Raw genomic sequence first — 15,752 nt, forward strand, 5'->3', positions numbered from 1 at the left:
CAGCAGCATTGTGGGGATCCATGGAACCGGTCAAGACATGGGAGGCATGTGCCCTGGGTGCCTGGCGCTAGCGATGCCCATGTCATTCAGAATCCCTTTGTGGTGACAAATTAAGGACCAAGATTCTTGGAATTATAGCCCACCCTTCTAAGGCTATGGGACATTTCCAAAAGGTTTATAAGAACAAGAGGTTACAAGGCCTGTAGCAATTATCTATGACTTAGTTACATATATATATATATATATATATATATATATATATATATATATATATATATATATATATATATATATATATATATACAGAAGCTTTCACACGCAGAAAGAAAGAAGCAATACTTGAAGCCAGTCAGGTATCCTGCATTCACAAGTCCTGACAAGGAGCATGCTGACAGGAAAAAAAAAAGCAGTGAGATGACCTCATCAGGTTGTTTCTGCTCCTTCACTGTCCAGTCACAGGCAGCAGAGTGGTGACCAGGCTGTGTTACTTATTTGAAGCAGAGAAAAGTCAGATGTATAGGCCTTGCCATTCTGTGTGACTGACTCTTGGGAGTCAGGGGTGGTTCCGTGGGGCAGTCCTAGGGTTGTCACCTTTTCTTCAAGCCAAACCCGAACACTTTAGTGGCAACTTTTTTTTTTTTTTTGGAGTATTAGCTATACGATTGTAAAGGAACTGGGGCTCTTTTGGTGGCCCGAAAGAGAGCAGCAATGTGGCGCGCATTGCGCGCCGTGGTAAACAGTGCATGTGGCTAAATTGTGAGTGTTCTGCATGGAATGCGGGGGTCAGAAATAATGCACAAAATGCGGGGGTCAGATATGTGCTGGGGAGAGAGCTAGTGCTAGCAGGGGGTGGGGGGAGTTAGATATGTGCTGGGGGAGACTTAATGGGAGGGGAGAGGGCTAGTGTTGTTGGGGAAGTGAGATATGTGCTTGGTGGTGCTTCAGGAGGGGAGAGGGCTAGTACTTGCAGGGGGGGTCGGATGTGTGCTGCAGGGATGCTTTTGGAGGGGAGAGGGCTAGTGCTGGAGGGGGTGAGGGTCAGATATATGCTATGTGGTGCTTTGGGAGGGGAGAGAGCTAAAGCTAGCCGGGAGCTTGAATATGTGCTGGGGGTGCTTTGAGAGGGGAGAGGGCTAGAGCTTACAGGGGAGGTGGATGTGTGCTGGGGGATGCTTTGGGAGGGGAGAGGGCTAGAGCTAGCAGGGTGCTTGGATATGTGCTGGGGTGCTTTGGAAGGGGAAAGGACTTGTGCTAGCAGGGGGGGCAGATATGTGCTAGGGAGATGCTTCGGGAGGGGGAAAAGCTAGAGTTAGCAAGGGAGGGTCAAATATGTGCTAGTGGCGTTTTGGGAGGGGAGAGGGCTAGAGCTAGCAAGAGAGGGTCATATATATGTGCTGGAGGGCGCTTTGGGAGGGGAGAGGGCTTGTGCAAGCGGGGTCAGATATGTGCTGGGGGGCTCTTTGGGGTCTGATATGTGCTGGGGGGTGCTTTGTCAAGAGACTCTGCCAAAACCCCCCCCCCCCAGCACATATCCTCTTAACCCCCCCCCCCCAATCGCTACACATTTTTTACGTGGTTCTCCTTCCCAGGCACTCTTTCCCCTCCTTCCTGTCCATCTACAGAGCATAGAAAACTTTGTGCAGACCTCAATCAGCGCGTGTCCCTGCTCCCCCCCTCCTCCTCCTGTGTATGTTTATACAGAACGGAGGAGGAGGAGGGGGAGGAGGGGGGAGCTTTAATCTACTGATAACCGGTGGTTCTGAAACAGGCTGCTGTCGGGAGGGGAGACAGATCAGATAGCGAGCAGACTTGTCACTTCCGGTGCAGTCCAGTGTGAATGATGTGTCCGGGTCTGAAGAAGATGGAAACCCAAACACATCATTCAAAAACCGGACTGTCCGGGAGAAAACCATACAGGTGGCAACCCTAGGCATTCCTGTGAGGTAGCCTTCGGGCTACAGTTTGGAAACTGGCAGGGTAACAGAGAGCTTCAGTCCTTGTTTCACGTTATCAATAGGCAGAGAACCAGAGCTGGCAAGGAAAAGCTGGAAATAACACAAGCATCTCCAACAGTGATCTTCCCACTGTATTGGTAACACCAGCACTGACCACAGTAGCATTTCAGAAGGGCAGTGAGGTGGCTGGTCAGACTGTACCTAGTCAGCAGTTGGAGGTGTCCAGTCTTGATGCCATAAAATAGGTGCCTATTTCGTCTCCTTAGAAGCACTTTGCAAAAATAGGACTTTTTTTTTTTGCCTGGAGACCAGCTTTTCCATGAATTTTAATCAATAATGTTGTTTTTTTGTAGATCTGGCAAACTTATGATACAGGCCACCATGGCAATTTACAAAACAGCTGTCGAAAAATTCTTGCCAACTCCATCAAAATCTCATTATGTTTTTAATTTAAGAGACTTCTCCCGGGTTGTGCGAGGAGTGTTGCTGTGTCCACATACACATCTTCAGGTAAGATAGGATGTAAAAACACCTTGAATAAAAGTTTTAAATGATCGTTTACAACTCACGCCAGTATAGCTGTACTTAATGCAATTAACATACCCTTAGTGTGAGACTATTTTAACCTTTAGGCATTATATTCAAAAACCTAAATTTCTTCAAAACTCACATAAAAATAACGATTAAAAGTAATAACATACAATCTATTTGCCATACACATACAGTATAAGACATGAAATACTCATACTGTTGAACTCAATGGACTTGTCTTTTTTCAACCTGACTATTTAACTACATAAAATGACAAACTATCAATGATGTACTGTTGATTTTTTCTTTTTGTGTATTTCAGGACAATGATAAATTGATCAGGCTCTGGATCCATGAAGTTTACCGTGTATTTTATGACCGTTTAATTGACCCCGAAGACAGACAGATGTTCTTTAACATGGTAAAAGAGACAACATCCAATTGCTTTAAACAAAGCGTTGACAAGGTATGATATAACTATGACTTTTTTTTTATTAATTTTTTTCAAAATGCCGCTGTTTGGCAGAGGTTCTCATGTGACCTAAGGATTATGTTAAAATGTGGTTGGTGGACAGAACTTTCTAAAATACACCATCACTGATACAAAATATTGTGAACACAATTCTCTGGCATTTAAGTAGTTAATTGCTTCGGGTGTGAATAAATAAATATGTGTAGGCCTCTTGTTAGATGAAGCCTGCCTAGGTTTGATACATACTTTTTTGGTGCTTGGTCTCACAATAATGCGGCTTCATGATGTTAGAGATCCAAAAAGCAGACTGCACACTGTAGCATGCATTGTAGCTTGTTTCCATGAATTTTCATTATTCTATTGGGAATTATAGTGCATTAAAATGCACAGAATAAGACATGCCTCATTTTTTAAACTGCACTGCACTACACCACATAGATCTAAACACCTCTTCCACCCATTGCTTTGATCAACTTCCATTCTGTTTACTTTATGCCCCCCTTATCCACAGCTAGGTGCTATTCTGTCTACTTTTTCTTCTCTCTTGATCCATGAACAGCATTGGTTTGACCATTCTCCCAGTAGTCTGAATGAGCTCCCTCACTGCCTCCTAAATCCCTTGTTCCACCATCAGTTAAATTTTCACATCCCAACTCCAAGTATTAAAAAAAAAAACACCCTTGACTTTGCAAGGTTTTTTTTAATCATTAAATAGATCAAACGTACATATTGACTGTTGGTTTGCTGCTCTGTGCTGCACAACCCCCTTATGGCACACATATAGGTCTCAGCTATTGCAGGTCTTACTGGCCACTTAATTTTCATCTCTTTGCAACCACTCTGTGTGAGGTAAGTATTTCAGTTCTCTATAAACTTAGGTTGATAAACAAATTCAGCTAGATTTTAGGTGCATTCAGCCCATACTTGAGGTCAGTATAAGATGCTTATGAAATCATTTAGAGTCAGGTGCAGTTGACCTATAGTTGCTTTAACCTGTTACAAGCTGTTTTTGCATTCCCATTGATTTGTATGGGGAGAGAAGCAGCTCTAAGGGTCGGTTCACACTAGGACGACTTGTCAGGCGACCTAGCCGCCTGACAAGTAGCGTCCCGTTCTGTACAATGGAACCGTTCTAATCGGAGCAAAGCAAGTCACTCCGACTGAGAAAAAGGTTCCTGTACTACTTTGGGGGCGACTTGCATAGACTTCTATATAGAAGTCGTTTTGCAAGTCGCCGCCCCTGTCGTGTCCAGGTCGCCTGAGGTAGTCGCGCTGCAAGTTGCGCTGCCTCAGTGTGAACCGAGAGTAAGGTGAACAAAAGTAGGTTGATACAAACCTGTAACTAGATTATGCACACTAAAGTATGGACATATTTTCAACAAGCAGTCAAAGCACTTTAAAACAAACCCTCATCCACCTCTGTATCTTTTAGCATTGTAGAGAAATTGTGGTTGTTTTGCAAAGTGCACATATAAATTTGCTTACAGAGAGATGCAATGTCAACAATATTCTGAATATTCTGCTGCTACTTAGTGGGCCATTTTGGGAATGTGGGAGTAAAGGGTCCCACACCAGGTTTAAAGTATAACTAAGGGCAAGATAAAAAAAAAAAGAAATCTCCCAATGGGGACACTTGTTCACTTGCCAACTGTTAAAGAGGAGCTTTCTTTTAAGCTACAGGACAGAAGAGCAATCTCTCTAATGAAACAAAACTAAAACAACTGCCATTGGTTTAAACTCTTCTTTACTCTATCCAAAATGGATGTACCCAGCAGTGGGGAGTGGAAGAGAGAGAGAAAGCCAGAGAGGCTGTAATGGAGTTAGAGGAGGATGGCTGCGAGCTCTACACAATTCTCACTCGTCACCCGATTCACTTCTTCCTCCCCTTCCTGGCCACAGAAAAGGACCAATAGAGGGGCAGAGAGGAGGACCAATCAGCAGAGGCAGAGGGGAGGAATTTAGGGCATGTAATCCCAGGAGACAGGCTGCACCTTTTGGACAGAAAAACTACAGCCCCAGCATGCTCAGCCGAAGTGGGGGGGGGGGAGAGCAGGAGCCTGGAAAAAAAGCTGGCAGGGCAGTGAGACCAAGGAGGAGGAGAGAGGACTGTGCTGGGGTCACCATCAGAAGAGATAAAGGCCAAACGTCCTGGTACCATACCAGAGAGAAAGCTGAAGAACATAGCTGCTGCCAATGTACAGATATGCTGCTTTACAGACCAGAGTCGCCCAGGCAGCCTGAAGTGAGTGAACATCCAGCCAAGGATATAATCGCTGAGGTATCGCAGTGTCTGGTGAGAGGGCCTGTTGGCCATCCCTAGAGGCTGAGGCATTAGGAATGACCTTATCAGCTGCTCCATAGTTCTAATACTGCCTGCAGACCTTATTGACTACCTCAAAGTGTGTCAATGGTTTAAGAGCTCCAAGTTTTTAGCCAGCTGAAGAGTCAGGACTAAAGACTGCCCCTAACCGTTGCTTCCCAAAAAGCCTTTGCACTTTTGCTAATTAAAGAGGTACCTCTTAGGAGACATTGCGCTACACCCTTCGGCCAATCCCTAATGCCCCGTACACACGGTCGGATTTTCCGACGGAAAATGTCCGATCGGAGCGTGTTGTCGGAAATTCCGACCGTGTGTGGGCTCCATCGGACATTTTCCATCGGATTTTCCGACACACAAAGTTTGAGAGCAGGAGATAAAATTTTCCGACAACAAAATCCGATCGCGTCAATTCCGACCGTGTGTGGCCTGTTCCGACGCACAAAGTGCCACGTATGCTCAGAAGAAATTCCGACACGGAACAGCTCGTTCTGGTAAACTTAATGGTTTTTTTTTTAATTTTTTTTTTTTTGGTATTTTAAGCTATTTTTGTTTTAGATTTTATGTTTGTATTTTTTCCAAGGCTGATCTTTGTTCAATGTTATTTTTAATTTTACTCCAGACTATTTTTGTGTGTGTTTTGTGTGTCACGTTACCACAACACCATTGATATCTTTTATTATTTAATCTCAAGGAGATTGTTTGGTGTTGGTGTCCTTTGTTCATTTCACATTGTATATTTGAAATGTACCTGAATCCTCACAAACCAACTGTCCTTTTTGAAGTAAAACACACATAGGCAAGTATAATTCAAAACAAAATTCCTTTTTATAGGGCTCAGAACCAAACAAAGAGGGAGGCAACGCTGGATCAACAGGAGAAATTAGTGAAGCCTGGGACCCCCACGGCAGACATCAATTCTTGAACATCAAAATTGGTGGCCTGAGGAGTCCATATGTAAGGGAGGGCAGTCTGGTCCAGAGTTCGCAGAGATCCAGAAAGCAGCAGATGACATCTGTGTCTCCAGGCTGTGGTACCACAAGAGGCTGCATCTTTTGGCTGACCAGACTGAACCCAGGGTCCTCACTTTCTGGTCTTCCTTCCACGCTTCCTTCCGGGCTGTGGCTGTGCTGTTGGAGATGTGGCAGAAGGAGGAGTAGGACCTGGAGGAGAAGGAGGAGGAGGAGGAGGACCTGCAGGAGGAGGAGGAGGACCATCTGTGAGTTCGCAAAGGTGTGTCTGAGCTGTAATTTGGCCCCTCATACCTTTGTTAAGAGCCTCCAATATGAGCGACTCACACATGAGTTGTTGTCCCTCCTCCATCCTCTGCATTTTTGAGGCAATGATGGCAGCAATGTCCTCCTCCACGGTGTGTGGTGCTTCCAGGGCCTCTGTAGCCCTCCAAAAGAGTCCTCTGGTAGCCTCCTCTAGGGCACTCCTCCTCCTGCCACTTTCTCTTTCCAGGTGTTGGGGAGGGACCTGCAGATCAGGCAGCCGGCTCGGCCCGGCCACCTCCTGGCTGAGACTTCCCTGTGTATGAAAAAGGGACATGGTTTTATTTTTTGCTTCATCAATCACAATCCTAAATTAGTACTCCCAACTAACATCTAGTTAACATCATTGATTGGACAAGCAGAAATATTTTGAGGAATGTTATACCTGGCTCAAGCTGGGCTCCTCCTGCCCTCCTCCTGGAAGGCCCAGGTTGGGCATCAGAAGCCTCAGCCGGGGGGGAAGGAAGCGTGGAAGGAAGACTGGAGAGGGATGACCTGGGTTCAGTCTGGCCTGCCAGAAAATGCAGCCTGTCATAGTACCACATCCATAGATGTCATCTACTGCTCCGGATCTCTGTGAATCCAGGACTTTCTGGCGCTCCCTTACATATGTGCTCCTCAGGCCACCAATTAAGATCTTCAAAAATGTGATGTCTGCCGTGGGGATCACCTGCTTCACAATTTTACACAATTGCTCCAGCGCTGCCTTCCTCTTTGCTTGGTTCTTGTAATGTGGGTGGTTAATCTCCCACAGACATGGCAGCTCCCTTAACATATCAATGAATAGTGACATGAAGTCATTGTCTTTCAATAGCATATCCATGTTCACTGCAAGACACAACACAAGACAAAGCCTAATGTCAGACAAAACTCTCCTAATCTTGTTACAATATAGGCCACAATGTAGAAGCAGTATAGGCACAAGTTTGTCTCTTACCTTCGTTCTTACGATCGGCGCGTCCAATGCTCCTTCCTCCGCTCACAGATCGTACGCGATACGCACGTGTGTTACGCTTTATATACACTGCGCATGCGTGTAACTCCGCCCGCCCCTGACGTTCTTTCTATTCTATTCCCTGCCCCTTTTCGTTTGGCGCAGTGGGGGAAGAGCACATGGCGGAGTCACATCAGGTGCGTGCTAATTACAGGAACGAGGAGGAGGAAAGCCCGGATCCGGACACGTCCCGATCCAGAAGGAGACGATTTAAGGCCACAAATATGTCCTTTGGGGAGATGTTGGAGATGGTCGACATCCTGAAGAAGGCCGACTATGACGGAAAGTATGGGCCTTACCCCAACCCCAATATCAGAAAGGCCAAGATCATGGCGAAAGTGGTCAAAAGTCTTCACAGGAATTTTGGGGTACGACGATCGAAAGATCAGCTCAGGAAGCGGTGGTCGGACCTGAAATTAAGAGAGCCCGAGCAGTACAGAAAGATCCGGAGAGTGCTGCAAAAAAGTAAGTAGTTGTGCTGTGTTCCTATTCTTTTTGTCTTTCTTATGTTCGTGCTGCTCCATATGCTTTTCTTAATTGTTGTACAGTTTAAAATGTCAATTTTAATGTTCATGGGCCCATTGTTCGTTCGTATCAAACATTTTTTGGACCCCTCTAAAACACCATTGTTTAGGCCATATGCATTTTCAGAAATTTTTTAGGGTCTACTTGGATGCAAAATATTTGGTGGTGTAGATGGGTTTGTTACTAGAATGAAATGCAAACTAGATTCTGTGTAAGGAGAGGACACTGAGCAGCTGTTTTCACATCTGGATACTGGAGCACTAGTGTAGGACACAAGAACACCATTTTTATTAGGGGGGGCACACAGGTGCTCCAGTGTATACTATAGGGGGGTCTCCATCTGTGAAGCTTGTACTAAACAGGTAAAGTATTGCAGGTTGACAAAGGCCAATAAAAAAGCGACATCTTGGAACTCGGCTAAAATAGACAATTGTACCCCACTTCCAAGCAATGTTTCCTATTTCTAGTTCTGCCATCAAATATCTGTGTGCTAATTATACCATTTTTGTTTTACATAGGGGAGAAAAGACTCGGAGGACACCCCTCATCCGAGGAGACCACAGACCCCCCACCTATGGAAGAAGGTGAAATACCCCCAACCCAAGCAGAGCAGGAGGAGGAAGAAGATGTGGTGGAGATTGGCACCACAACAGGTGAGTGTCTGCGACCACAGACTCAGGTAAGAGATGGATGGTGGCAGATTTTTGATACCTGTTTTTGTTTGGTTTCTCTCTTTTTAGGTGATCGTGATGTTAGGGATCGAGATCCTTTCACATCTGAAAGTGCCCAGATCCTGATCGGGGAGATAATGAGGTGTAATGTAGAATTGCAAAACATCCAGAAAAAAATAAATGATGTTATTCAAAAAAATAATAACATAATTGATGTTTTGGGGCGAATTTAAAACCCCACAAAATCACTTTTTTTAGTGTGGTCCAATGTTTTAAATATTTTAGCAATGTTTTGAAAAGCTGAATTTGGAGGATGCACACAGTGTGCCAACATGTGCTATCTGCCATCATGGGAGATCAATGGACGCGTTTTGGGGGTGCAACCCCTTCCTCAATTATAAAGTAGCGGTGAGGAAGGGCTTGCTCCCCCAAAACACGTCCCTTGATCCCCCGTGATGGCAGCTAGCACATGTTGACATTCGTAAATTGGTGTGCATCTTCCAAATTTGGCTTTTCCTGGGGTGATTTGACCCCATCTGAACGCAATATCAAACACAGTTCCTAACTACTCATGTCTGATATTGCCTTCAAGTTTTACCATATGTGAACTTTGTAAGTTCAAGTTTTTTGTCTTTCTTGTTGGTTTTACACAGGCCTGTTTTATCTTAAATGGACATTTATATTTTTGATAATGCCACCCCAAAAATTGTTATACAACAAACATGTTGGTTTGTTTTAAAAAACCTTTGGTAAATGCACATGTGATTGTGCAGGTATAAAAAAGTTTGTTAATCAAGAATGTGTGGATTATTGTCTCAACACTACAACACTTTTGGGGTGATGTAATTGCTGTTTTCAGCGAAAATGGGGGTTATTTCCTAAGGGCAAATCCTCTTTGCACTACAAGAGCATTTTCATTGCAGTTTCAAGAGCACTTGTAGTATAAAAAGTGTATACGCCTTTAGTAAATAACAGACAACAGTGCTTTGTATAAGGTTACACAATCACGCCATTTTCAGGACTCCCCACATTTCTGTCAGGGTCAGCTAAAACAAACACAAGCAGTAAATGTCCACAAAGATTTTCATTTTTTTGCTTTTTTATTGGAAAAAGGCTTCACAAATTTGAAGGCATATTGATAGCCCCCCTACCCGCAAAGAACTCCAGGTATCGTAACCGGACATCACGGGCACTCAGGGAGGGCAAGCCAGGACGGCCGCTTTCAAGCGCCGTCAGTGTTTCAGGTATCACTCCGGCCTCAGGCCCAACTGAGCCAGCATAGTTGGCCGAATGTTTCCTTAAAAAGTTATGGAGAATACAGCACGCCAGTATAATATGGTTCAGTTTATACTCCGCCATATGGATAGGTGTCAGAAATAGGCGGAACCGGCTGGCCAGGATTCCAAATGTGTTCTCCACCACTCTTCGGGCTCTGGCCAGCCGGTAATTAAAAACCCTCTGTTCCGGGGTGAGGGTCCTCATCGGGAATGGCCGCATCAGGTGGTCCCCCAGCGCAAACGCTTCATCAGCAACGAACACGAATGGGAGTCCTTCCACATTGTCCTCTGGAGCTGGCAAGTCCAAGCTGCCATTCTGGAGACACCTGTAGAACTCCGTCTGGGCGATGACTCCACCATCGGACATCCGGCCATTCTTCCCCACGTCCACATACAAGAAGTCGTAATTAGCCGACACCACTATTGAACCCCTTATAGTTGAAATAGTACGACCCCGAGTTGGGTGGTGGGACGATGTGGACGTGTTTCCCATCAATTGCCCCTCCGCAGTTAGGAAAGTCCCACCGCTGGGCAAAGTGGGAGGCCACAGTCTGCCATTCCTGTGGCGTGGAAGGAAACTGTTGAGGAAAAAAAAAATTACTATTTTTGCTCAGAAACATGGCAAGCAGATTAGGCACAAACATTATGGGGCAACCTCCAGATAGCATTAATTAAGGGGAATTTAACAACGCCAAAGTATAAGGTACACCTATCATATTCCCCCCCCCCCCCCCCTCTCATGGGCCATTTCTAACATTATGGGGTGTGTGGAAATCTTGGACAGGTAACCCTCTTCACTTCATTGAGAGATTAATGCCTAAATACAGGGTATTACTTGGAACAGCCCCTCCTTAGTTACACTATTGGCAGCCCACTGGACAGGTAAGAAGTGTCATAATACAAAGATATAAATACACATTGTACACATTTGAGGACATTTGGACATTCTGCTATTACCTATCAAGATAATAATAGGATACAAAAACTTTAAACAGTACCATTTGAAAGTATACAGGCAGGCCCTTGCACTACATGCTTTGGGTAATTCATCCATACATCAGAGCACAAAACAGATGGGTATAGTGTGTATGGGTTGGGCAAAGTCAGCAGATAGATGATTGAGTATAGATAGAGAATTGGGATCAGCTGACTTAGCATTTGGGGGGAGGGAGGGTTACTAAAAATGATTTGGGGACACCACAAAAAATAAGCCTCTGCCACTCTGCCAGAATTTAAAGCTAATATCACATTTCTAAACATTTTAGGGGGTGTTTGGGGTAAAGCACTACTATGGAGCTGATAAAATACATTGTTAAGTGACTACATGAGGTGAATATAGGGCCAGGAGAGAACATGCTGGGGAGGTTATTGAAGGCCAATCTGTATGAAGGACCTAAAAAAATAATTACATAAAAATCCTGCATGCATGAGAACAAAGGGGACATTCACAGCATATTCCAATCATGGTCATTAGGGAATGAGGAAAGAAATACAATATATTATCAAACATTAAATACAAAAAAATGTGATATTAAAGGATAAAAATCTTACCTTCGTATACTCCTTCTGCAGGACCTGTATGATGGCAGAACAGGTCTCTGGGATAATGATCCCCAGAGCCTGGGGGGAGATGCCGGTCGAGAACTTCAAGTCCTGCAGACTTCTCCCTGTCGCCAAATACCGCAGGGTAGCGACGAGCCTCTGCTCCGGAGTGATGGCTTGCCTCATGCAGGTATCCTGCCTGCTAATATAAGGGGTCAGCGAAGCCAACAGACGGTGAAACACGGGGTCCGTCATCCTGAGAAAGTTCCTGAAATCATCAGGATTATTCTCACGGATCTCACGGAGCAAAGGCATATGAGAGAACTGGTCACGCTGAAGCAACCAATTCTTGGTCCATGAAATCCTCCCCACCCTGTTCATGGACTGGACTTGTGTCAAGGTCAGGACCCCAACACCAAGCCCCCGCACAGCATGAACTCTACGAGGAGTACGCATACGCAACATGGCTAGAAAACGGTCGGCTGCTCAGAACGAAGTAACAGAACGCACTGAAGAACAGCAAGGCCTGTGAAGAGCGACCTGAAAAACAGAACGAACAAGAATACAATGACTAATTAAAGTCACGCGGAACTTGCTTGCACGTACTGAAGAGCAGATACAAACCCACAAGCACAAACTGAACGGCAGAAAACGACCTGAAAGCCACGAGTCTGAAAAAGCGCGAATCGTCTCTCACCAAACTTTTACTAACACGAGATTAGCAAAAGGAGCCCAAAGGGTGCCGTGCTTGGTTCTGAACTGGCCTTTTCTAGTCTCGTCGTACGTGCTTGACGTCACCGCGTTGTTGGCGATCGGAAATTCCGACCGTGTGTAGGGGGCATTAGAGTGCACTCTAAACCAGTGTAGTATTACAGTAATTTATACTGTATTTAAAGTTTATTGCTGGCCTGCAAATGTCAGTATTGACTTTAATTAGTGACATAAAAAGTGGGGTTTAGCAATTTTAGCATAGTTACTACTCTGCTTGGCAGGTCACATTGAACTTTATCTGCTATGTGTGCATTTATGTTCTACTGCTGTTTATACTAAGCTTTTGCCAATATAGGAAGTATGTTTATTTTAAGCCGGTGTGTGTCTATTTACTGGCAATAATCCACAGCCAGGGTAAAGGTATTTTCCACATATGACCTAATATGTTTGCAATGATTTGCACTTAACCAGGTGTGTCAGAGGGGTAAGGTTGTTCTTGGAGTCAAGGTGCAGAACAGAGAACCCAAAGCAGCTCCTTCAGGGGTGGCAGTGGCGCTACATTTATATGTACTTAACTGCAGTTGTTTAACCACCGGACCATTTGGCTGGCCAAAGACCAGAGCACTTTTTGCGATTCGGCACTGCTTCGCTTTAACTGACAATTGCGCGGTCTTGCGACGTGGCTCCCAAACAAAATTGACGTCCTTTTTTTCCCACAAATAGAGCTTTCTTTTGGTGGTATTTGGTCACCTCTGCGGTTTTTATTTTTTGCGCTATAAACAAAAATAGAGCTTCAATTTTGAAAAAAATGCATTCTTTTTTACTTTTTGCTATAATAAATATCCCCAAAAAATATATAAAAAAAAATTTTTTTCCTCAGTTTAGGCTGATATGTATTCTTCTACATATTTTTGGTACAAAAAAAAACACAATAAGCGTTTATTGATTGGTTTGCGCAAAAGTTATAGTGTCTACAAATAAGGGTTAGTTTTATGGCATTTTTATTATTATTTTTTTTTTACTAGTAATGGCGGTGATCTGCAATTTTTATCATGACTGCGACATTATGGCGGACACATCGGACAATTTTGACACATTTTTGGGACCATTGTCATTTTTACAGCAATCAGTGCTATAAAATTGCACTGATTACTGTAAAAATGACACCGGCAGTGAAGGGGTTAACCACTAGCTGGCTAGGAAGGGGTTAAGTGTGTCCTAGGGAGTGATTCTAACTGTTAGGGGGCGTGGCTACGAGTGACACGTCACTGATCATAGCTCCCGATCACAGGGAGCTATGATCAGTGACAGTGTCACTAGGCAGAACGGGGAGATGCTTGTTTACATTAGCATCTCCCCCGTTCTGTAGCTCCATGAGACGATCGCGGGTATCCCCGTGGACATTGAGTCCACGGGACCCACGATCCTACTCACGGAGCTTGTGGCAGGGTCGCGCCTGCCAAAGGGACATACAGGTACGCCCATTTGCCCAACCGTGCCATTCTGCCAACATAAATGTACATGCGGCGGTCGGCAATTGGTTCATTAACTGCAGTTAACTGTCTGGCTTAAAGCGTATCTAAACTCAAAAAAATATAAAACAATTTGCAGCATACCAGTCTATAAATGTGGTGGCTGCATTCATTTTCTATTTTTAGGCTTTTTTTCCTTTTATTTTTCCCTGGTGATCTGGCTAGTAACACACTTCCTGCCTTGGGGTGGCTCCACTCTATGGAGGAGCAATAAAGCCACCCTTGGACAGCAGCATTGTCAACCTGTGGAGAGGGTAATGTTAGATGCACTAGCAAATTTATTTTGATTTGACTAACATAATAAACCCGAACTCCAGAAAAACCGTTACTGCAACAATTTTTTCCTTTACATAAAGGTTTCACATAAAGGAATAAAAGCTGACTATTGTAAGCACCCCTACCAATGTTAAATGGTGTATCTCAACACTCTGGTTGCCACTTTTGCGGAAAATAAAGTAAAATGAGTAAAAAACAAAATGAAATGCAGCCACTACATTTAAAGATTGGTAAGCTGCAAAATATTACATTTTTGCTTTTTGGATTTAGATACGCATTAACTGCAGTTTAGTAATCAGAGACATTCAGCACCTGGCATTTTTATGTGACTGGGGTAATTGGATTAAAGGGCAGACTGCAAGTCCATTGGTAGGTAACACAGTTGAGAATTATGTTTTTCAACCAGTCCTCTGGTAATAAACTTGATATAGCTGTTGTAATTTTATCACTTCAATAGAAAGTCCCCAAAGAAGATGTTTTTTTTTTTTTATATAATTTTTTGAGAGTATGCAGAGAAATGAAAATCTTCCCTTTGTATATTTGTGGCCAGCTGTGCATTCAGAACCTCTGGCGTATGGCACAGTCACATCCTAAATAAACAATTTATCCAAATTGCATACAGCTGTCTAAGTGTCTTTGCTATCATCAATCCAAGATACATGAGGAATAATTTGTTTTGAAGTTTAGCAAAAGCAGGTAAATGACTTGCTAAAAATGTTTGACTTTATACTATGGATGTTTGCGATTTGTTTAATGCACTAGACCATGAGGGGGACATTCTGAAGACACCTATCATTTTTTGTAAACCAGGCTGAGTTCCGATCCATCCAGCCTGATTTGGTTGACCTTTTTTTTTTACTTTCGAGAAAGTACACAGTTAATGGGATTTACATGTATGCTTTGATCTTTATTCTCCAGGTTCTAAGCCACTTGGCACCTACAGGAAAAGTGGTTGATGATAATATTAGAAGCCTCTTCTTCGGAGACTATTTTAAACCTGACAGTGATGTTAGAGTATATGATGAAATCACTGATCTGAAGCAGCTGACACATGTCATGGAATACTATCTGGATGAATATAATAATGTCAGCAAAGCACCAATGTCCTTGGTAATGTTTAAATTTGCTATAGAACATATCTCAAGAATTTGTCGGGTGTTGAAACAAGACAATGGCCACTTGCTGTTGGTTGGGATTGGTGGAAGTGGGAGGCAGAGTGCAACCAAATTGGCCACTTTCATGAATTCCTTTGAGCTCTTTCAGATTGAGATATCAAAAAACTACACAATAAATGAATGGAGAGATGATGTAAAGAAAGTTATGGTGCAAGCAGGTGTGGCGGGCAAGAGCACAGTCTTTCTGTTCTGCGATAACCAAATCAAAGACGAAGTGTTTGTAGAAGATATCAACATGCTGTTGAATACTGGGGATGTCCCTAATATCTTTCCAGCAGATGAGAAGGCAGATATAGTTGAGAAAATGCAGTCCATTGCTAGGACAGAGGGGAAGAAAATCGAAGCAACTCCTTTGGCTATGTACAACTTCTTCATTGAGAGAGTCAAGACCAATTTACACATTGTGTTAGGTAAGAACTCAGCAATGTTATCTAACTCTAACATATCTAATGTTTACAGTGATGGGTTAAAACAAAAATCCACACAAGACTGAAAATACT

General features: G+C 43.7%; 1 protein-coding gene across 2 annotated transcripts in view; it reads left to right on the plus strand.

Annotated features, from left to right (window-relative positions):
• Positions 1 to 15,752, plus strand: part of DNAH3 (dynein axonemal heavy chain 3) — an 827,768-nt gene that overhangs the window by 673,543 nt on the left and 138,473 nt on the right. For both annotated transcript variants that reach the window (XM_073591059.1, XM_073591058.1), the window contains exons 45-47: positions 2,309 to 2,465; positions 2,809 to 2,952; positions 14,996 to 15,662. In XM_073591059.1, coding sequence (XP_073447160.1) covers positions 2,309 to 2,465; positions 2,809 to 2,952; positions 14,996 to 15,662 — 968 coding nt within the window. The remainder of the gene's footprint in view (positions 1 to 2,308; positions 2,466 to 2,808; positions 2,953 to 14,995; positions 15,663 to 15,752) is intronic.

This window comes from Aquarana catesbeiana, linkage group LG06 (genome assembly GCF_042186555.1).
Source record: "Aquarana catesbeiana isolate 2022-GZ linkage group LG06, ASM4218655v1, whole genome shotgun sequence".
NCBI lineage: Eukaryota > Metazoa > Chordata > Amphibia > Anura > Ranidae > Aquarana > Aquarana catesbeiana.